The 23,179-nt window shown below is 41.6% G+C and overlaps 1 protein-coding gene across 2 annotated transcripts; it reads right to left on the bottom strand.

Annotated features, from left to right (window-relative positions):
- Positions 1–1,337: 1,337 nt before the first annotated feature.
- Positions 1,338–20,470, bottom strand: LOC311230079 (complement decay-accelerating factor, GPI-anchored). Of its 2 annotated transcripts, XM_084316228.1 has the most exons (12): positions 20,209–20,470; positions 19,089–19,274; positions 18,893–18,995; positions 17,542–17,612; positions 16,535–16,717; positions 14,254–14,376; positions 13,910–14,056; positions 6,457–6,492; positions 6,318–6,359; positions 6,167–6,218; positions 3,792–3,865; positions 1,338–1,613 (listed from the first exon to the last, which is right to left on the bottom strand). In XM_084316228.1, the coding sequence occupies exons 1-11, from the start codon at positions 20,288–20,290 to the stop codon at positions 3,805–3,807; spliced, it is 1,086 nt and encodes a 361-aa protein (XP_084172354.1). In that variant the 5' UTR covers positions 20,291–20,470; the 3' UTR covers positions 1,338–1,613; positions 3,792–3,804. The 2 variants fall into 2 exon arrangements, with proteins under 2 accessions (XP_084172354.1, XP_084172355.1); XM_084316229.1 differs by lacking the exon at positions 3,792–3,865.
- Positions 20,471–23,179: the final 2,709 nt, after the last annotated feature.

The raw sequence follows: 23,179 nt of genomic DNA, 5'->3' as shown, positions 1-23,179 counted from the left end.
CAAGCCTCTATGACAGCAGCAGACCAGGCCATAATGGCACAATGTAAGCAGAGCATCCTGGTTCTAGGCTTCCAGAAGTCCATATCCATAATAATGGCTTGGCTCTTATTAAGTGCATATCAACCACGGTGTTCAATGTATCCATTCAGTTTCTCCACTTGTCTCACAAGAACAGATGCCAAAAAACATATAATTTGCAGGGAATTTAACAATGCTTCAATGTGTAATTACACATCAAAGCAAGCTACTGTATCGAGTCATTGTCAAGAGGCTACTCTTCAGAAAATATGTAGTACATTGGAAAATCATTACAGTGTAAAATTACATTTGTAATTATTTTATTAATTCTAATTTTATGACTTTCCATATCTGATACTATCTACAATAATGTTGTTTGTGGTCATGGCCATTTGTGTTTGTTGCTGTTTAGCTTCCTGCTACTAAGTGAGCCGATACAATATAATTATAATCGTCCCCGTAGGGCAACTTGTCTTGGATTCAAATTCTGCACACATAGCTGCCTCCATATAGTAGTAATAAAAAACAAACAAGAAACATATAAACAAAGCAACACATACTGTTGCACATCACAACCACAAATTACACATACTGTATTACATTTAGTACACAACCAGTGATAAGAACAGCAACATATTGCACCTCTCATCATATCATCCAACATACCGGTAATACACATTTCTATAAAACAGGAAAGCCAGTGTGAATTTATGCAGTCTTCAGTTACTTAGCATTGCAAGTTTTCTTTAATTTCCGTCGACCCAAATCATGTTGGATACATTCAGGCAGGAATGCATTGGTTGCCTGGTAGTTTTAGAATGGATTACAATATCATTGTATTGGTTTTTAAATCACTAAATGGCAATGCATCTGCCTATTTATCTGAAATGCTTTTTAGGTATGTGCCTGGCAGAACTCTTAGATTGTCTGACACTGGTCTCTTAACCGTTCCACAGGCTAGAACAACAAGGCCTGGAGAAGCTTTTTTTTTTTCTTTTTTTTTTTAGCTATTATGGTCCTAGCATTTGGAACAGCCTGCTAGAGGATCTACGGGTTTCTGAATCTGTGGACTTTTTAAATAAATCTTAAAACACACCTTTTTAGCATTGCTTTAACCTAGGTTTTATGCATTGCTTTTATTTATTTATATTATTATTATTTTGTTTGTTTCTTGTCTTTTCTAATTATTTAAATTATTATTTGCAATTATTTTATGTGAAGCACACTGAGTTGGTTCTGTCCTCATCACACATCACTCATAATTTGCAATATATACTCATGACAGAGTCAATATTAGTATTTATGTATTTATTCCAGTTTTCAACATAAATTACATATAAAATATATGAATACAATAGGGGTGAAATATTTACAATTTGGTGGCAATACAAAATAAAATAATCTTTAAAAAAAAAACAGCGCTTTTCAGTTACTTCTTCACTCCTTCCATTCAAATCTGCCAGTTGAAGGACATTATGTTTCAAATTACATTGTTTTGTCCAACACCAGCCAGCAAGGCCACTGTTAGGATATTGGCATTTCCTTCCAAGTTCACAGATGCCCACTAGGAGATAGGAGTGGTCGCGTTGGGACAGCTAGTGTTGAAAATAAATGAGAGAAAACGGTTAGGCAGGGCAGTATCAATACAGTGGTGCAAAAACAAGCATGTAATATGATAAGCTGCGACCAAGAGGAAGGCAACAGGAAACCACCAATTCTTACCAGTAGCCTACTTGCTGCTTTAATGTGCTTCAACCTGAGCACTACAGGCATTATTTTGTATGTGGTTATCTATTGGCAAAATCTAGACCAAGGATCACTGGAAATGTGTGTGAAGTGTGTACCAAGTTATGGTTTGTCAAAGTTGTACACTTAGAAGTTTGATCATAGCACCACCACCATCTGGCCAACTGGTGTGATATTTGTTGTGAGGCATTGGCACAATAATATCTATCAGTATGGCAAATTTCAGTGTTGATCATGTGATTTCTTTGTCAATAGTGTCACCACGTGGCGGAATTATATAAAACTTTGCACACTTCTTCCCTAGCATGGAGCAAACATGCGGGTCAAGGTTGGCGCAAATAGGACAAAGTAGGTGTGTAATGGTAAACAGAAGCCACGGTTCGATATGTACCTCGGTTTTGGGGTCGCGGTACGGTACAAAAAAAGCAACACATTATACTTAGTTTGACCTAGACTTGCCACGGTAAGCAGTGTTACTCAGTGTTCAGGCATCCACAGAGTAAATTACTTGCCTACCGCCCCCACCTGTGTATTCAACCCTAGTTCCACCTAGTGTCTATAGTCCCCCCTGAGACATATTCAAACTAGTTCCACCTAGTCTATAGTCCCCCCTGAGACACCCTAGTTCCACCTAGTGTCGTATAGTCCCCCTATGAGACATATTCAACCCTAGTGCCACCTAGTGTTGTATAGTCCCCCCTGAGACATATTCAATCCTAGTACCACCTAGTGTCATATAGTCCTCCCTGAGACTATTCAACCCTAGTTCCACCTAGTGTCTATAGTCCCCCCTGAGACATATTCAAACTAGTTCCACCTAGTCTATAGTCCCCCCTGAGACACCCTAGTTCCACCTAGTGTCGTATAGTCCCCCTATGAGACATATTCAACCCTAGTTCCACCTAGTGTCATATAGTCCTCCCTGAGACTATTCAACCCTAGTTCCACCTAGTGTCATATAGTCCTCCCTGAGACTATTCAACCCTAGTTCCACCTAGTGTCTATAGTCCCCCCTGAGACGTATTCAACTCTAGTTCCACCTAGTGTCATATAGTCCCCACTGAGACATATTCAACCCTAGTTCCACCTAGTGTCTATAGTCCCCCCTGAGACGTATTCAACCCTAGTACCACCTAGTGTCGTATAGTCCTCCCTGAGACTATTCAACCCTAGTTCCACCTAGTGTCTATAGTCCCCCCTGAGACGTATTCAACCCTAGTTCCACCTAGTGTCATATAGTCCCCACTGAGACGTATTCAACCCTAGTTCCACCTAGTGTCATATAGTCCCCCCTGTATTCGCAGTATGGCTGCATGTACCAAACCGTGACGTCTGTACCATGAAGTTGCGGGATGAATACACATACCGCTACACCCCTAGACAAAGTGATCATGAGTCACTTCCTGTTTGCAACGTGTTCCCCCCCAAAATAATTCAATTGGGTGTGACGGTTATACGATTTGGGCTAAAAACCTTTTTAATTAAAAAGATGCAAAGATGTGCATCACTAGACGCCACACAATAAGTTAAGAGATAATCGGGAAAATAGGAGTACGGGAAAAGGTGACTTTCAAAAAATGCTAAATGGAAGAAAATCCAAGTGGTTGGATTTGGTTGGTATGGTTCCAGTGATTGTAGAGGAGGGATAGGTGGATATTTGCAGAGTCCCATGTCAATCTGACTTCTGGTGTAGAGGTTTTTAAAAGACATTTTATTATGGCCGATTGGTGTGATATTTGTTGTGATGCCTTGGCATACCAATATGTATCGGACTGCACAAATCAACATCTCTAGCATGTACCAGGGCATGGCAACAATTATTTTGGGATAGACGGACTGACAGACAGACCGAAAAATTAACAATGATGCACCATTGACTCATGTGGTTCCAGTCATACCAGTTATATTTTTTGTTCAGGTGTTCACACAAGTGTGTGTGGGGATACAGGACTTTCTGAAAGGTATAAAACAATGCATTTTTGCAATGGTAATAGTATGGAAAAGAATAGACAGGAATTGACAGATACCTTAGGCTGTAATTCAATCTAAACTTTGGAATTGTAATAACTCCGGCTTCAGGTCCTCTCCAGTGGCGTATGAGCTATATGATATTATCAAATAAGGAATTTATGTTAGAATGTGCATGTTTACACGTTGTCATCTTATTCATGTTTTAATACATGCCAGATTCTTGTTTTGTTGTTGTGTTGTTTAGTAGCATCCAGCGTCAGTGTAGCAGTTAGTCCTTCCAATCTTAAAGGAGCCATGTAATATGTCTTAACCCTTTCACTACCACACTACCAAAGGGTTAACCCTTTCACTGTGACAATACATAAGGTTAACCATTTCACTGCCACACGGCAAATGGTTAACCCTTTCACTACCACACTACAGACGGTTAACCATAAATGTAATAGAACCCTAATTAATGTTATTAACTACACCTATGTTTACCCTGCAATGGCATGTTGAAATGGCTGCTGTGAAAAGGGCTTGAAAACCTATTGATGAAATTCTTTAATGAAACTGTTGCTGGTGTGCCAACATCTCTATTGCCCAGCCTATAATTGATTGATTGCTTGTTTAAGCAACTCTTAAGTGCGTCCGTGTCTCCAGCAGCAAGGCATCTTGTTACTGTCCCTTTTTTGTTGATATATTTCTCATATATCAACACATAGCAACAGTTGTTTTGCACATAGCAACTGTTTCTTCCAGTGTCAAGTACAAAACAACGGTTGCTATGTTACAGGCAGCCATGTTGGAAATCATAGAACCTCTATACTTTATTCTATTTTGGACAATAACATTATAAAAGATTCTTTGTCAGCCATTTTAAGGCATAGCCTACATGCAAAATTACCATTCAAGAATGTACATTTGAGTAGGAATGACCTTTATATCAATTATATGCTGACATTTTGCTTTTTGTTTTAGGTAAATACTTTGGGGAACTCGCCTCTTTCCTGATGCTGTATCTCATGTCTCATGTTAACAAAGGATTTCCTCCTGACGTCATTATATCCCAATCACCAATCAGGAAACACATAACTCACAGAATGTCCTCAAATGGGTTGAAAATGAAAAGACTAGTGTAGAATATTGCTGGGTTAAGAAAAATAGATTTCCCGATTCAAATAGTATTTCATATTCAATTTCATTCAATCTGATATTGATTCATAAAATCCCAGATCGATCTTTAATATATAAATACTTTTTTTTGTATATATATTGTGTTGACTGCTGTAGTGTGTTGGCCATGTTAGATAAAAAAGTATACTGCTTTGTGGTAAATTTTGTATGTAAACATTCATGTTTTTTATAATGCGGCAGGTTAGAGTGTTCCTTGTACAATTTACAGCATTTGTTCTCTGAGAATCTCTTTCATATCCAGGCAAAATGTACATTGTAATTGAGATACAGTATCTCTAACCGAATCGATAGTGATAGCGAATTGGAAAACCGAATTGAATCGGAAATCGAATTGAATCGGGACCTTGTGAATCAGAATTTAAACTGTTGTGGAAATAGTGGCGATACAAAGCCCTAATGTAGAACTTGACTTGAAGTATTAAGAGAACGTTAAGCCTAGATTTTCTAACCCATGTTAGTTGACATAAGCAAATAACCCAGCAGTATACATGAGTTCATACATTACTGTGCATATGTTGTATAGGATGTGAACATAAATAGCATACGCAGGTGCAGCTCGATAAATTAGAATATTGTGGAAAAGTTATTTTATTTCAGTAATTCAATTAAAAAAGCGAAACTCTCGTATATTATAGATTCATTACACACAAAGTGAAATATTTCAAGCCTTTATTTGTTTTAATTTTGATGATTATGTCTTATAGCTCATGAAAGCCCAAAATTCTGTATCACCAATAAAATAAAATAGATGTATTTTTCTTTTGTATATAGAAATGTCGGCCTTCTGAAAAGTATGTTCATGTATGTTCACTCAGTACTTGATTGGGGCTCCTTTTGCACAAATGACTGCATCAATACAGCTAAATATATAGACTTTTCCACGATATTCTAATTTATTGAGCTGCACCTGTAGACTGGAAGTTAGAGTGTCATGAAGGTAAAAGCAAAAGTCATTAATGGTGGGTGCATGCTGCAAGCTGGGTGCAAGCTGGGTGTAAACTGGGTGTAAACTGGGTGCAAGCTGGGTGCAAGCTGGGTGCATGCTGGGTGCAAGCTGGGTGCAAGCTGGGTGTAAACTGGGTGCATGCTGGGTGCAAGCTGGGTCTAAACTGGGTGCAAGCTGGGTGCAAGCTGGGTGCATGCTGGGTGCATGCTGGGTGCAAGCTGGGTGTAAACTGGGTGCAAGCTGGGTGCAAGCTGGGTGCAAAACATAAGTAGGTGAAAAGAAGATATAACAGAGATTGGTTCTCACCCTTTCTTCTTCACATGACAACGATGTAAAATGTATAACACTATAAGCACAACTGTAAGGTACAAAATTAAAGAGTTAATAATTACCTACACTTGAGTTCTGACTACAATAGCCTACTCTGATGTGGATCAAATAAATTATGATATCTTACCTATGACGGTGCTTATCACACTGGCTATAACCGCTGTATGTCCTGAAAGAGACATTGAAAGTATAGTGCGAAACATGAAAAATACTCCAATGTTGTCAATATCATAATTTCCCATCATAACTAAGCATTAATAACTCACCAGTGTGTTTGTTAACATCTACTTCCTCGTGTTTACCTGCAAATGTAAAATAGATTTTTATCATTGCAATGCAACAATGTAACCAATCAAAAATACTGTTTAAAAACAGGACCAACAGAACCTGCACTGTTTGCGGTACTTGGTTATGTACTTAAATAAACTTGAACTAATGATGTATTTATTCATTGTTATAAATATATCATGTCACATTGTAAGTGCAATTCAAGTAGTTGTATTAACTTGTAACTCTGTCATTTGTGAGAGAGTGAGAGAGAGAGAGAGTGAGAGAGAGAGAGAGAGAGAGAGAGAGAGAGAGAGAGAGAGAGAGAGAGAGAGAGAGAGAGAGAGAGAGAGAGAGAGAAAGAGAGAGAGAGAGAGAGAGAGAGAGAGAGAGAGAGAGAGAGAGAGAGAGGAGTGTGTTGAGCTCCTTCAGACTAGGACTGCAGCAGCTGCAGACCAGCAACCTGGGATCTCGTCCTCATGATCATCAGAGGACTGAGAGGGACATGATGTACCTTACGGGATAATGCCCTATGAGCTTTACATTAACATTTTAATGTATGAGGTGGAGGCAGAGTGTCGGTTGCCTCCGCAGAGGCCATTAAAATATGCTAATGTACAGCTCAAAGGGCATTATCCCGCTTATACCATGGCCAACGGCCAAAGATAAAACATTTTATGAAAATAAGAACCAACATGTGACACATGTGACACTCGGGAATCTGAATACCTGGAACGAGTTTGTTGTTTGCTGTCATCAGCTAGAAAGCTAATGTTATGCTAGCTATTGACAATTTGGACGGAAATGTGCACAGTAGTCTCTATGCCGCCATCTTTTTTTTGTGGAGCAAACCCTTAATCGAATCTCACCATCAGTCTTTCATGTGCTTCTTGTGGCTACCCAAGTTGACCGGCTGACCAATATGACTGGGGTCCTTTTTTAAGTTGGGTTGCTCACGCTGTACATAATCACGCTGTACGTGGCTTCACGGCGATAGCGTCAGTCTTAAATAGTTTGCATTGTTTGAATATATAATATATGTACCTATGACTTGATGTGTCATGAGATATAAAATGTTCTGTGTGAACTGAAAACATAATACGTATTGTGAAGTGTAATTTCATCTGGCCTCCACCTCCTCCTCCTTCCCTCCTCCTCCGCCTTGTCCTCCTCCTCCTTCCCTCCTCATCTCCCACTTCCCTCCTCCTCCTCCTTCCCTCCTCCTCCTCCTTCCCTCCTCCTCCGCCTTGTCCTCCTCCTCCTTCCCTCCTCCTCTCCCACCTCCTCCTCCACCTTCTCCTCCTTCCCTCCTCCTCCTCGTCCACCTCCTTCCCCCCTCCTCCTCCTCCTCCCCCCCCTCCTCTGTTTGTGAGGTCAGGATTTCTGTTTGGATGTGAAGGGTGGTTTCACATTCTTACTCCTCTGGGGCCCCACAACAGGGTTGATCGTGAAGTCATGTTATCCTTCTCTCAAAAACTGTTAAAACACTACAGTATATCCATTCATTATATTCAGAGCAGGCCAGATAACGCTTGTGTCCAAGGCCGCAGCGCCTCTACCTCCTCAAGGGCCCATCCCATCCGACTCCCCAAATGACCATATAAAGCCAACCCAATCAGAGACGGAGGCGTCTCTATTCCACTGTGTTAAAACACATGACACTTTTGCTTTTTGTCACTTTCACTCTGACAGACCTGTGAATATACACTCTGACAGACTGAAAGTCCGTCCGTATGGGCGTACTATATATATTTTCTTTTCCAATAAACCTGTATTGTATTCATTTAACGTGAGTCTCTTTCTGCTCCTGTTTTATTATTTCAGAATATCTAATTCGCAGTGTGACACTGTTTTAGGCTGCTGGATGTCCGTGGAGAACCTGGTGGTTTGCACTCTGATTTAAGGCCAATCTCTTGTCTCTGTATTTCATTTAACCATCCCTAGAGACGTCAAAAATCCACCACATTCTTGGTGTCAGAAGCGGGGATGCCAACCGATCCTGCCGGTGCAGACGGGCTCTTCATCGCTCTACAACACAGCCACGTCTGGGACAGTGAGGAATTGTCTGTCTGCATCGGCTGGTCGGGACGGCATTCCACGGGCATTACATGCAGCGTCGCGGCGAGTTAGGTAAGCAGGAGTGGGGGGGCCGTCTGAATATTGTAATCTATCTGTGTTATTGATTATGTATGTGACACTGCGAGAAGTCAACCCTGGTTAGGCTTTGGTCACTATATGTATGTGACACTGCGAGAAGTCAACCCTGGTTAGGCTTTGGTCACTATATGTATGTGACAATGCGAGAAGTCAACCCTGGTTAGGCTTTGGTCACTATCTGTGTTATGTGACACTGCGAGAAGTCAACCCTGGTTAGGCTTTGGTCACTATATGTATGTGACACTGCGAGAAGTCAACCCTGGTTAGGCTTTGGTCACTATATGTATGTGACACTGCGAGAAGTCAACCCTGGTTAGGCTTTGGTCACTATATGTATGTGACAATGCGAGAAGTCAACCCTGGTTAGGCTTTGGTCACTATATGTATGTGACAATGCGAGAAGTCAAACCTGGTTAGGCTTTGGTCACTATCTGTGTTATGTGACACTGCGAGAAGTCAACCCTGGTTAGGCTTTGGTCACTATTGATTATGTATGTGACACTGCGAGAAGTCAACCCTGGTTAGGCTTTGGTCACTATATGTATGTGTCACTATCTGTGTTTATCTCTATATGTATGTGACACTGCGAGAAGTCAACCCTGGTTACTTTGGTCACTATCTGTGTTTATCTCTATATGTATGTGACACTGCGAGAAGTCAACCCTGGTTACTTTGGTCACTATCTGTGTTTATCTCTATATGTATGTGACACTGCGAGAAGTCAACCCTGGTTACTTTGGTCACTATCTGTGTTTATCTCTATATGTACGTGACACTGCGAGAAGCTCAACTTTGATATGGGCTTTGGTCACTATCTGTGTTATTGATTACATACGTGACACTGCGAGAAGCTCAACTTTGATATGGGCTTTGGTCACTATCTGTGTTAAGATAAGCTACATACGTGACACTGCGAGAAGCTCAACTTTGTGTGGGCTTTGGTCACTATCTGTGTTAAGATAAGCTACATACGTGACACTGCGAGAAGCTCAACTTTGATATGGGCTTTGGTCACTATCTGTGTTAAGATAAGATAAGCTACATACGTGACACTGCGAGAAGCTCAACTTTGTGTGGGCTTTGGTCACTATCTGTGTTAAGATAAGCTACATACGTGACACTGCGAGAAGCTCAACTTTGATATGGGCTTTGGTCACTATCTGTGTTAAGATAAGATAAGCTACATAGGTGACACTGCGAGAAGCTCAACTTTGATGTGGGCTTTGGTCACTATATGTGTTAAGATAAGCTACATACGTGCTTAAAGGAGTGGGAAGACACCTGACTGCTACTGTACTCAACGGCATCCAGCCTCCTTGCAACAGATATATCGTTCTGTGTGTGAAGGAGTGAGAAGACACCTGACTGCTACTGTATTCAACGGCATCCAGCCTCCTTGCAACAGATATATCGGTCTGTGTGCGAAGGAGTGAGAAGATTCAACGGCATCCAGCCTCCTTGCAACAGATATATCGTTCTGTGTGTGAAGGAGTGAGAAGATGTTTTTTTTAATTTTTTTAATTTTTTTTAATTCTACCTATATACCATTTTGCAATTGCCTGCTTAGTATTATCGTGCTACTTTCTGCCAAGTATGAAATTGTGATGTATTGATGTTGATTGATTTGATGTTCTGCATAGTGTCTTGGGACTGTGGTTTAGTGATATTGATGGTTGAAATTACCAGGATGTGCCAAAAATGGCACAAAGTGGGGTAATGTGAAGTGTAATTTCATCTGGCCTCCACCTCCTCCTCCTCCTCCTCCTTCCCTCCTCCTCCGCCTTGTCCTCCTCCTCCTTCCCTCCTCATCTCCCACTTCCCTCCTCCTCCTCCTTCCCTCCTCCTCCTCCTTCCCTCCTCCTCCGCCTTGTCCTCCTCCTCCTTCCCTCCTCCTCTCCCACCTCCTCCTCCACCTTCTCCTCCTTCCCTCCTCCTCCTCGTCCACCTCCTTCCCCCCTCCTCCTCCTCCTCCCCCCCCTCCTCTGTTTGTGAGGTCAGGATTTCTGTTTGGATGTGAAGGGTGGTTTCACATTCTTACTCCTCTGGGGCCCCACAACAGGGTTGATCGTGAAGTCATGTTATCCTTCTCTCAAAAACTGTTAAAACACTACAGTATATCCATTCATTATATTCAGAGCAGGCCAGATAACGCTTGTGTCCAAGGCCGCAGCGCCTCTACCTCCTCAAGGGCCCATCCCATCCGACTCCCCAAATGACCATATAAAGCCAACCCAATCAGAGACGGAGGCGTCTCTATTCCACTGTGTTAAAACACATGACACTTTTGCTTTTTGTCACTTTCACTCTGACAGACCTGTGAATATACACTCTGACAGACTGAAAGTCCGTCCGTATGGGCGTACTATATATATTTTCTTTTCCAATAAACCTGTATTGTATTCATTTAACGTGAGTCTCTTTCTGCTCCTGTTTTATTATTTCAGAATATCTAATTCGCAGTGTGACACTGTTTTAGGCTGCTGGATGTCCGTGGAGAACCTGGTGGTTTGCACTCTGATTTAAGGCCAATCTCTTGTCTCTGTATTTCATTTAACCATCCCTAGAGACGTCAAAAATCCACCACAGTATCTGTAATATGTACACATTGTAAATAAGACTGACACCATCGCCATGAAGAATATCGTTAGCCTCATAGCATAATTGCCTAAGTAATTTTTTGGCCAAATTGATATTTCTGCCTAACTCTACTCTCCTCACACTGCTGCACCACCCTGGCTTAGTGGCTGTGTCCTCAGCCAATCAGAACCTTGTTATTTTAAGAATCCCTTTCTGCCTAACTCACTCGTGTGACTTGTGCCAAAATTATTTTTTTCTTCTTTTCCGAAAGTCTTGAAACATTACTTAGGCAATTATGCTATGAGGCTAACAATATGTAATATATGTATATGTACATGAGACTGATGTACAGCATGAAAAGTAGCCCAGCTGAAAAAAGGACCCTGGTCATATTGGCCAGCCGGTCATTGGGTAGTGTGGAAAATTCCTTTCATGGCCTTTTGTTAAAACCTCCCTCCCCCTGTCCCGTACCCTTATTCTATTCCTTTTGGTAACACCTCTCTCCCTCCTTCCCGTGACCCTCACCCCTATCACCGTCAATCCCTTCCCCCACCCCCTTCCTTTGTGTCAGATAAGGTTATAATGGTGAACTGACAAGAAAGTCAGGGAACTTGACCCAATTCTCCTGGCCAGAGAACGTCAAGTCCTCTACTAAACTCCTAAACTAACTTGTATTCGATTTACCATGTTTTAACAAATATATTTGTATCAACCAACATGATTTGATCACGCGCATTATTAACCTCTCCGGTTCCACGAGAGTAGCCACACGAGAGCAGCAGCACAAGGCATTGGCAGGAGCAAGAATTATGTCGCTGCAGATGCTAGCAGAGCCATGGCTCTGGATGCTAGCAGTTATATTAGCTGACAATAGAGACGGTAACTCTGGGTAAAGTACAAACAAATTACAACTTTTTCCATTTATTCACGAGGGGATTGTACAACTTCCAGGTGCTGCTGCTGCAAGAAAGGAGCATAGACAAAGAAGGCGGCGTAGAGACTACTGTGCAAGCATCCATCCACATTGTCGATACACAGCATAATACGCGGCACAGTTCTTAGGGGCTAATGTTATACTAGCAGGCATTATGGTCGCTAGCATTGCATAAGGTTTGCAAACAGTGAATATGACCTAACAGTATGTTTAACCCAAAGCATAGGTAGCTAGCTATCCAGTCATCTAAGATGCTGTAGTTAGATCATATTCACTCTTTGCCAGGTGAGACCAAGTTATTGTTTTGTAAGTTTTGAGTCTTTACACTCAAGTCCAGAGTCAAGTTCCAAGTCAAGACTGGCAATTCCCAAGTCAGGTGAATGTGTGAGTGAATGGGTAAAATGTGAGTAACAAATTGTAAAGCGCTTTGGATAAAAGCGCTATATAAAAAAGCAGCCATTTACCATTTAGAACAGTGATCAGACAGTTCGTTTGGAATTATGTAGTAGTTGTCCATTATCTACTTTTAATAGACACCCATCAACCAATCAAAATTTAGTATTTACCCAGGCCATTGTATAAGACAAAATATTACAACTGCTAATTTACACATCATAAAAAAAAAAATCCGGATAATGAAAATGATCATTTATGGATGCAAAAAACGTTGGGAGTAGAGTTTGACAACTAAGCAACCAAAAGCCTTGTTTGACTTAGGAGCAAATCTTTACTATTCAAATCTATTTACAATTCGACTCTATTTGGGGACAGCCCTACATACCACTGATATCACTTCATCTTCCCTTTACATAGGACCTTTTAAATAGGATCACCATCAAAGATTAAACCTCATTAAACCTTTTTAAAGACTTCTTCTTCATCATTTTATATAATTATCATTATATAATAGTATATATATATAGTATATAGGTTGTACAAAAATGTTGTTTATTCTAGGATATCGTTTACATAAAGGACTTGTGGTAGGCTATGGTATTTTTCCAATAGATCACTCAACCATTGTAAAATGATGCCTCCCATCTATACAAATGTGGGAGATCAATGTAAATTACATTATGATAAATTATATTATATGCAAATGATATATTTTACACACAAAATACACAAGACCAATAACATTAATCTGACTAATAAGTTATATACTGTAATATATACTGTATAAATAATTGATGGTCATGACATTTGCTATGGTTTGATATTTTGCTAATTTTATGAAAACATTATAACTATACAGGAAGTGTAACGTGGCTAAACACCTTTCATGATTTGATTGTTGTAAGGCTCTCAGTTGCTAGAATGCATGGTGCAAATGCGAGAACTGTTACAGAATGGGTGCAGATGATAAGGTAGAGGAGCTAGTGAAATGAGGGTCTTGTCTATACTTTGTCTGTCTCTATTTGATGTAAGTATGATAGTGTAATGTTTCACCACCGGTTAGAATTTGCAGGGAGAGTGGGGTATAATGTGTACACATAATATATATATATATATGTGTATTGGTGTATCAACCTTGCTCCCCCCCCCCCTCCCAGCCCCCCAAAAAAACATTTGATCATAAACAAAGGAAGTGTAATATATATCACACTGGAGACCTTTGCTGTATGTAAAGTCCAGAGGTACTTATTGGGAGTAGAATGTCATGGGGCAGCAGTTCATTATCGAAAGATTATTGTGCTATACGGAATATTGAATTCGATTTCCTGTAATTCCTCATGTAGAAAATAATTGCAAGTCTTGTCTTGTTTGTAGAAATATTTCTATACCTCGTAATGGAGGTGGTGGGGGAGTTGATGTTGCCTTGGTTGTGGTAAAGTGATCCATGTGGTTTGTAGATGAGATGACGGTGTCTGTAGTAGCGGTTCCCCCTGTTAGGAAAAGATTGTTCTCTGGTGGGATACTATCTTTGCGACCTACAAAGAGAAACACTCTGGAGTACTTGTGCTGTGGACGTTTGTCATGTGCAAAATAATTTGGCAGGCACATTGAAATGGGAGGAAAATGTTCACAGGACAGCAGCTCATAATCAAATGTATCTCAACATATAACTGTTAATTGTACAAAATAATTGAAGACGGTCTTTGCTGTGTTTGGAGAAATATCCATGTACCTGGTGTTGGAGGCTGAGCAGTTGATGTGTCCCGGGTTGTGGTCATTGTATCTGTGTGGGTGCTGGGTGTGGCACCCACTGTCAGAGGGACATTAACCGCTGTTGTCAACATGTCTGTGCCAACTACGGAGAGAAAAACTCTTAATACTTCTGAGGGTTTTATATGTCTAGTCATGTCCTTAAAGGTATCATCTGTAATGTCGTCAAACAGTGACATCTATAGGCAAAAGATGACAACATGGTTCTTTGTTTACATTTAGTCATTTAGCTGACACTTTTATCCAAAGCGACTTACAAATTGTGAACAACAAGTCAGCAGGAGGGGTGCACCTCTGGCAGCTAAGGGTCAGTGGCATTCGTAAAACAGTGTCGAACTTGAGTGCTACACTCTTGACATATTAGCATGGTAGGTACTGTAGTAGTATATGGATAGTAGCATAGTATATAGTAGATAGTAGTATAGATAGTAGCAAATTACATAATATTATTATTATTATTTTTATATAATTTTTTTTTTTATTATTATTTCAGATATCGTTTTTAGTCATTGACGTACAATTGGGCAGGTGTCAGCTGTCCTGACTGTGGTGGGAAGTTCATGCTACCATCGTAGAGCGAGGACAGAGAATAGCCTGCTTCGCTTTGATGATCCCCCAGTGGTCCGAATAGGAATGGATCTCAGGTGGCCAGAATGCAGAGTGCAGGGATCTTGAGGGTGTGGGAATTCCCCTCTGGTTGTTTACCGTTTTTGTTTTTGTCTGATGTGTGGATTGGTTTCCAGTGGGTATATAAGGGAGTGGTTGTTACTGCTGGCCAAACCTCAGGCACTACCCAGAGAGGTCTTGAGAAATTCACAGTATAATAAATTACTAATAAACTCCAACCCACACGTCAGACCAAACCAAAAAAGGAAACAAAGCGCAATACCAAGTGGGGCTCTTTTAGACCTAGAGGTTGCTGTTTGACGGCGTTACAGATTACACATTTAATACTTCTAGGTTTTTCTCACAAGATAAATATGCCTAGTTGTGTCCATCCACTGTATCTGAGACTCATTCATGCAGCATATAGTGTACAAGAGACTTCATGTAAGGCAGGTTATATGTGAGTCATAGATTAGTTGTGAGTGGACAGTAGGCATGCCTCCTCATACAGCCTCCAGGCTGGGTGTTCTGCCACAAGCAATAGGTCAAGTCACAAAGAATCCATGCAAACGTGGGACTCCAAAAAACGTATTCTTCAAAAAACAAGAAACAGTTTTACGGTTTCATGATGCGAAGCACCTCATGGATCAGCTATGTCAGCTCTGCCCCTAGTGGTGGCTTGCGTGTAAGACGAGTTAGTTTTGCATCTATGACACTGTTTGCTTGTTATTATGTCAGGCCAATGCATTTCGGCAAAAGCCCACCATTCGTCAAAGCATCATGATACATGACACAAAACGCCATATTTGTGTATGCTTGTGTCTAATGTGGCTTTGCATCACAAGGGGAGGACTGGTGCAAAGATGAGTTTAGAATAGAGACTGATGCGCGTAGAAGAACACGCAGAGGGAAGTTGATCTTCCAAGATGAAAGCATGCGTATGTGACCGGTGTGATCTTACTGCGTTGTGTTTGTTTCGATTCGACCCCTGTTAAGGGATTGCCCTGAGTGGGAGTTGAACCCCGGTCTCCCGCACCGGGGGCGACATCACAGACCACTGTACCAAGAGGTGAATTCACTTCTTGCTACTTGGTCTGGATGCCTCTGGGGAGTGAGTTTTACTTGCAGTACCGCTTAACGTCCACAGCCACTTCACTACTTGTACCTCGTGACTGTGGATAGACTGCGGTACCTCCGTTACACGTAGTCAGTTCAATGCAGGGTTACCTCGGTGATGACATAGCAACATGCAATGTATTGTTCTTAAGGAGCTGTAAGTGGTATTTTTTTGTTACATTTTATTATTTTACTTGTTTCAAGGACACATTTGCTTAAAACTATTTTTTTTCTTTCTCGTTTTTGTCAGACCATTTTTGCAGTGTGGAGTTCTCTCTCCTGATTGGATAAAGTGGGAACGGGATACCAGAACATTTATTTTCTGTTTACTGCAGAGCGGAGACCCATGTTACTGACCAGACAATCAATATCAGTGAAGGCTGTCGGAGTGTAGAGCTATTATTTTAACATGTTTAACACTTATTTTAACAAACAAAAAATACCACTTACAGCATCTTTAAGTATAGTATACTAGGGGTATACTATACGATGAATAACGAGCACCCACCCAAAAGACTCACCATCACATCGAGGAGGATCTGAACTATAGTTGCCGTCTTCGCTGCACTTAATATCAACATATCCAGTGAGTCTGTATCCTTCATCACAGGAGTAATGTATGACGGCTCCGTACTCTGAATCACTGTCGGAGTCCCATGAGCTCCTGCCGTTGGTAATCTCACCAGGTTTCATGCAAGTGACAACTGAGGGGTTAAAATGAAGACCTTCAACAAGCATCCTTAGACAAAAGACATTCCAAAAGCCTGTTGCCATGTAAGCATTTACTCTAGCGGCCATGTTGTCTCTGTGGAAGGAGAGGAAAGGGCAGCAGGCAACAGTTGTTTCATTATAAGGTAAGAAGAACTTTACTAACCCCCGGGAGGGAAACTGGGTCAGCCCACAGTCATATTTTAGATACAATAGAACAATCACCATAAACATAAAAGAGCAACGAAGACTAGACTGAAATATTCAAGATCATAATAATAACAATAAAAAAATATCTCTCCAGATTGTTTATTCAGACTGTGGCAGATTAACATAATTTATTACTAAAATATTTGCACCTCATTTTTGCATTTTGTACTACAATATATGTTTTGTATATTGTATATTTTGTAGTGTTTGGTCTTTATTATTTTTACTGTATGAATCACAATCTCAGGAGGCTCATACAGAACCAAGCATTTCACTGTAATTTACATGTACCTTATATGTGACAAATAAAACAAAACTTGAACTTGAACATGTCTACAGATATAAAGTCTTAAAAGGTCATATCAGTGAGATATTTGATTGTTGGAATGATAAGCATGTAGACTCAATCCAAGTTATGTGGAGCAGGGAGGACCGTTTAACTGAATCATTGAATTACATGCTTATTCTATGAAATTTGTAACTTGATTTGAGTCTTTACATGGTTCCCATTCCAAACAATCAAAAACAACAGAGTTACAGTATGTGCATGAAAAGAAAATCAATCTCTGATTGTGAGTGACTGAATGTGATTGGAGTGTGAGAAACGTACCTTCACATTTAGGTTTCCCAGTCCAACCGTTAGCATAACACAGTTTATAGGCCGGCCCACGAATTCGATACCTTTTGAGGGAACAATTAAGAGTGATGATTAGACGCACTGAGCTACTCAATCATGTGAAAAGAGGACAGTGTAGACTCAATCAACCATGTACAATAATGTGGAACACGTGGGTAATTTTGTGGTCTGCAAGGTCCTCATCGTCATTGACGGTTCTATGCAATTATCGTAATTGCACATAAAAGTCCACCTGAAAACCGAATTTATGTAATTCCCATGATCCTTGGAGTTTTAAAGGGGAACTATTTTATAAATGGCCTTTTTCAGTGTTTAGCATTGTTTCCTGGCTATGTGGACTTATATTAATAGGATCTATGTCTCTAATTCTCATATTGGCGCATTCTTCCAATTCTCCTCTCACAATATTCACCCTCACTGAACTGAGTCATCTGAAAATGTGCATATCTGTGATGTCAGAGATTTCTCAGCTGCATAATAATGTGGCAGTTGGTGTGGCAGTTGCCACCAGGCCACACAGTGGTTGGAGCCCAGCCTCAAAACGGCTTAAGATCTTGAGGTCGAAAAATGCTGTTTTTGAGTACTTGATTAGAAATACAAAACAATGAATTTTTTTTTGAAAAAAACCTTACAGAGGTGTTCCATAGACTCACAGGAATTGTGTAAAAGTGCCAAAATAGTGAAAGAAATAGTAAAATAGTTCCCCTTTAATAATCTACATACAGTAGTAGATTATTAGTAGTCCCAAAGACACCACACATCCGTGGTAATGTATGATGTCTTTGAGAGTAAGTTTCTGGTGCTGCTCCGTTGACTATGACTATTGACTACATAAGAAATGACTTGATGGTGATTTTCAGGGGACCTGGGCAAATTGTCTGATACTGAGGTATTAACTAGGTATAAATTATAGGTACAAAATAACGCTCATTTGTGTTTAAGGGCTTTAAACGTTCACTCCAAAAAGTGTGTTGCTTAAAATATTGATATCACTGATTAGAGATTGAATTTGGAAAAAGGATGTTCATGTTCACTACTAATAACAGTAATAATAATAATAATAATAATAATAATAATAATAATAATAATAATAATAATAATAATAATAATAATAATAATAATAATAATAATAATAACAATATTTATATTGTTTAGTTTAGTGCCTTTTACAAAAGCATAGACAACTAGGCATAATAGCACAACATTAAAACAAGAAAAGAAAATCGAAATGTGGACGAAATCCAAGACATTACATAAAAGCAAGTCAGTGGGCCTACATTTTTTTAATTAAATTAAATTAAATTAAATTAAATGTAATACTCACCCTTTATCACAAGTGACTTTTACTGAGTGACCAAACAGAGTCCCTTGATCAATGTACTCAAAGTTCATATGTTCCAGCTGTTTGGGGGGGCCACAGTCTTTCTCTGTAATGCAGAAATGAACACCCAAGCTCAACAATGCAACAGTATCCCCCCGTTACAAATGATGATGAGTTCATATTAATTGAAATAACTCACTTTTGCAGGTAAGATCTGGCTCAGTCCACTGCCCACCAGTGCAGGTTACTGTCCCAGACCCGTTCTCCCTCGAATATCCATTAGAACACTCAAATGTGGCTTGAGAGCCATCTGGAAAACTATTCTGCCGGAGAGCTTCATCAGTGAGGACAAAGACATTCCTCTCCACAGGTATAGGGCAGTCAGCTGCGGGAACATAATCAACTTTTATTCAAAACCTATTTTGTTGAACTTGCTCCAGTCAATAGCATCAATGTATAGCTCCAGCCAGAGAGATGAGGAAATATTCAGAATCAGAAAGGTCTTTATTGCCAAGGTTTCACATACAAGGAATTTGATTTGGTTGTTTTTGGTGCAACATTGATGGACAGACAATTATGGTAGAATAAAAAATAAAAAGGTGGAATAAAATAAAATGGAATATAAACTAAATTAACATAGCAGCACAATAGAATAGAATAGAATTATAAAATACAAATAGGAATAGGCCAGGGCTGTATTGGGCTCTTCCATACCTACATGTATGTAATAACACGTTTATGGATGGATGTAATTAAAGTGATATTCATTTAGTAATTCAGGTGCCGAAATCATGACAGGGATTACTGTGTGCATAATAAAAATAAAAAAAACACATTCCTACTGTGACATTACCCAATCCCCCAAAAACCAATTTCACTATGAATTGAAAATGGGGGACCCTGATGTAAACAAGACAAACGTCTTTCTCTGGTCTGCATCCCCTTAACAATTGTGTGTATTGAGCCGTACTGTATTGTACCCATTCTGCAATCTGTTAATAAACTTTTCATTCATCCCTCCAGTTTAGCAAATAGCAGCCATCCCCTATGCTTTTTACACACACACAGATTCATTTACATCTGCTACCCAGACTGTAGTACAACCATAGTAAGTTGTTATGTTGGCCACTGTGCAGGTGGTGCGTTTAATAACTTTCGCAAGGGCACCCCTCTACACAAATAATTATACAGGCTTAAAAAATATAGGCTTATACTTAGAAACAGAGGCTGGGTATTCAGAGTTCGCCTGACCTCATGTGAGCTAGTTGACAAGCTATTTAGACAAGCATCTCATTGGCCAGACAGGCAAGAAGACTTACCTACTTCCCCACTCGTGAAAAAGAGACACAATAACAAACACTTGACCATGCGCCATTCGGAAGTGTCCGGTAAAAGTTCCATGTCGGTACTAGAGGAAGCTTAATCGGGTAATTTCCCCCCGACTCAGTCCAACTTTTTCGCAATAGAATGGAATTGATGTTACCGTGGCACTACCACCCACTGTTCATTCAACTAGACAGCCTCCCTCTCCTACACGCGCATTGTGTTGTCTCCGAGTCCTCACACACACCCCTAACTACAGAGACACTTGGACGGCGTTTCTCCCGTTGTGCAGGCTGTGACTAGTGTGTGACGTACTGGCTGCCTGCGAGGTTCCTCTCTTCGAGTGAGTGATGGTCTGCCCTCCTCCGGGTGACGTAGATGCAGAGTCGCAGTCGCAGAAGAGGTTGAATGAATGAATGAAAACTTTATTTAACAGATTGCAGAATGGGTACAATACAGTACGGCTCAATACACACAATTGTTAAGGGGATGCAGACCAGAGAAAGACGTTTGTCTTGTTTACATCAGGGTCCCCCATTTTCAATTCATATCGACATTTATGACATACACAACATACATGACATTTATGGCATAGGGTCATACAGTTTCGAATTGCAGCCTATTCGCGCTATTACACTTTAGCCTAGGTTCTTCTTAATTTACAAAAGCAATCTGCCTTCCTCTCCACCAGAGAACGACTACACCCCCTGTAAGAAGCGGAGATATCTCCAAACCGTTTACATGGAAAGGGGAACTTTTTGGGTGTGTCTTAAAGAAAAGAGAGAAACCAAAACTGCAATGCTGTTCCTTAGAATTTTGTTATCAAAATTGTTATCGTTTGTTCAATCAATCAATCAATCAGGGTGGGGGTCATGACTGCGCAGTGCCCTGCTCGAATAATTTAGCCTATGGCTACCTCAGACTTAGTATCGTCTTTTAAACTTATTGAAGTAATGATTTATAATATTTTCATATGCCTACATGTCTATTTTTATATCTATCGATAGATGATATAACACAATAGTGACCTATACCCAGTTAATGAATGCTTTTATGCTTGCTGTTCTCAGCTGTAAACATTGGTGTCTGGTAGGACATAATTACCAGAAAATCATCCGACACAAGCAATTATGTGTTTTCTGTCACCAGCAGCAATAGCAGTTCTATGGAATGAATAGAAGACTAACTCAGTAGTTAGCATGCGTTTTAGGGATGGAAAGCAAGTCAATACAGTGCAAAATTACAACATCAATGACCACCAGGGGTGCAGTGGTAATATCAGAAGTGGTGGGATGGTGGGGATGACGCCACGTGCACGCGTTCGCGCATGCGCATACATGTTCCCTCGTGTGCGCACAGAACATAAGGTTATCCTATAACCCTAGTTATATGAATACTGGCTGAGTGTCTCGCTCTGCCTTCTGAGATATCATTATCTCCAGCACCTACTGTGCCACGGAAATCAAACACATGCACCCACTTGCACGTGGCCATGCCACTCCCTTGCGTGCCCCTACAACAGGCAGGAAGTGGTCACGCCCTCACCCTTCCAAGTTCGAATTCCATACGCGGAAAACATCCAAGGGACCTCAGGGCGCTGAAGAGCGAGACGCTCAGCCAGTATTCATATAACTAGGGTTATAGGATAACCTTATGTTATATTTCATTACTGGCATCGCGTCTCGCTCTGCCTTCTGAGATAAAGGGCAGAGCGGACGCGTGGCCATGACAAATGCACCCCCTGAGGGCCCGTAAGCCCCAGCCAGGGAGGAGGGGAGTCCCGTCCACCCGCCCGTCCTAACGAAAGGGGGGAGGCAGTCAACTACAACCAAAGTGCGAAAAAAGGGGAACCAGGCACCCCCAAACGCACAGCGCAAGCGGGACCACGTGTGACACAGCACTCCGCGGTCCACACCCACACACTCCTGCTAGCCCACCTGATGGCGGGATGCAGGAGAGATCCCGGACCCCAGGACTGCAGGACAATTCCCAGTCATGTCCATGAGGTAAAACCTAACGAAAGGACTCGGGAGGACCAGGAGGCCGCAGCACAGATGTCCTCCATGAGGCCCCCCCCAACAGGGCAGCAGAGGCCGCCACACCACGAGTGGAGTGCGCCCTGACGCCCCCCGTGCGCCTGACGCCCACGTTGGCTGGACAGGGCAATGCCCTCGCACAACCAATGTGACAGGCACTGCTTGGACAGCGCCTTACCCGCGCGAGGGCCACCGTAACAAACAAACAGTTGATCGGAAGCCCTGAGATCCCGCGTGCGACTAAGGTAAACCTTCAGTGCACGGACAGGACACAACAGGTGAAGGCTCACCTCCAACCCACTAGCGTGAGGAGGAGAAGCACAATATCCCAGGAGCGATAAGAGCTCCGGATATTCTTTGGCACGAAGGCCGGGAACCACACAGCCGTGCTCCGGCCCGGCGCGACCAGGATCAAAGTCCCGCGCTCCTGACGTAACCGCCCCAACAGCTGAGCTATCAGGTGTATGGGGGGGAACGCGTACAGAATCCCGGGCGGCCACGGACCGAATCGGCCGCCGCCCGGTGGAGACGGGGAGAGCGTACTCCTCCCTGTCTGATGATATACGACGCCGACGTCGTGCCGTCCGTCCTGATCAGAACATGCTCGCCCATCACATGATGGCCGAGCTGTCCGAGGACTAGAAGCACTGCCTTCAATTCCAACACATTGATATGTAGTGCAGACCGGGCAGCATGGTCCTTGCCAGCGGCCCCCTACTGTGTCGGTCCGACGCGTCGCCCCCCATCCCGTGAGGGAGGCGTCGGTGAAGACCGTGACGTGTGACAGCCTGCTGCTCATGGCCACGCCCCCCCCTACCTTCAGCAGCTTCCACTTGACTCTCACAGGGTCTATCTTCATACTGAAAAAACCCACCTCTGTATCCTCCTCATGAAGAGGAGGCCAAGAGGGACCACAGCTCGAGCAGATGCC

Source organism: Notolepis coatsorum (genome assembly GCF_963971535.1).
Source record: "Notolepis coatsorum genome assembly, chromosome: 6".
In the NCBI taxonomy this organism is placed as follows: domain Eukaryota; kingdom Metazoa; phylum Chordata; class Actinopteri; order Aulopiformes; family Paralepididae; genus Notolepis; species Notolepis coatsorum.
The sequence above is the reverse complement of the archived record's forward strand: the minus strand, read 5'-3'. Positions and strand labels throughout refer to the sequence as shown.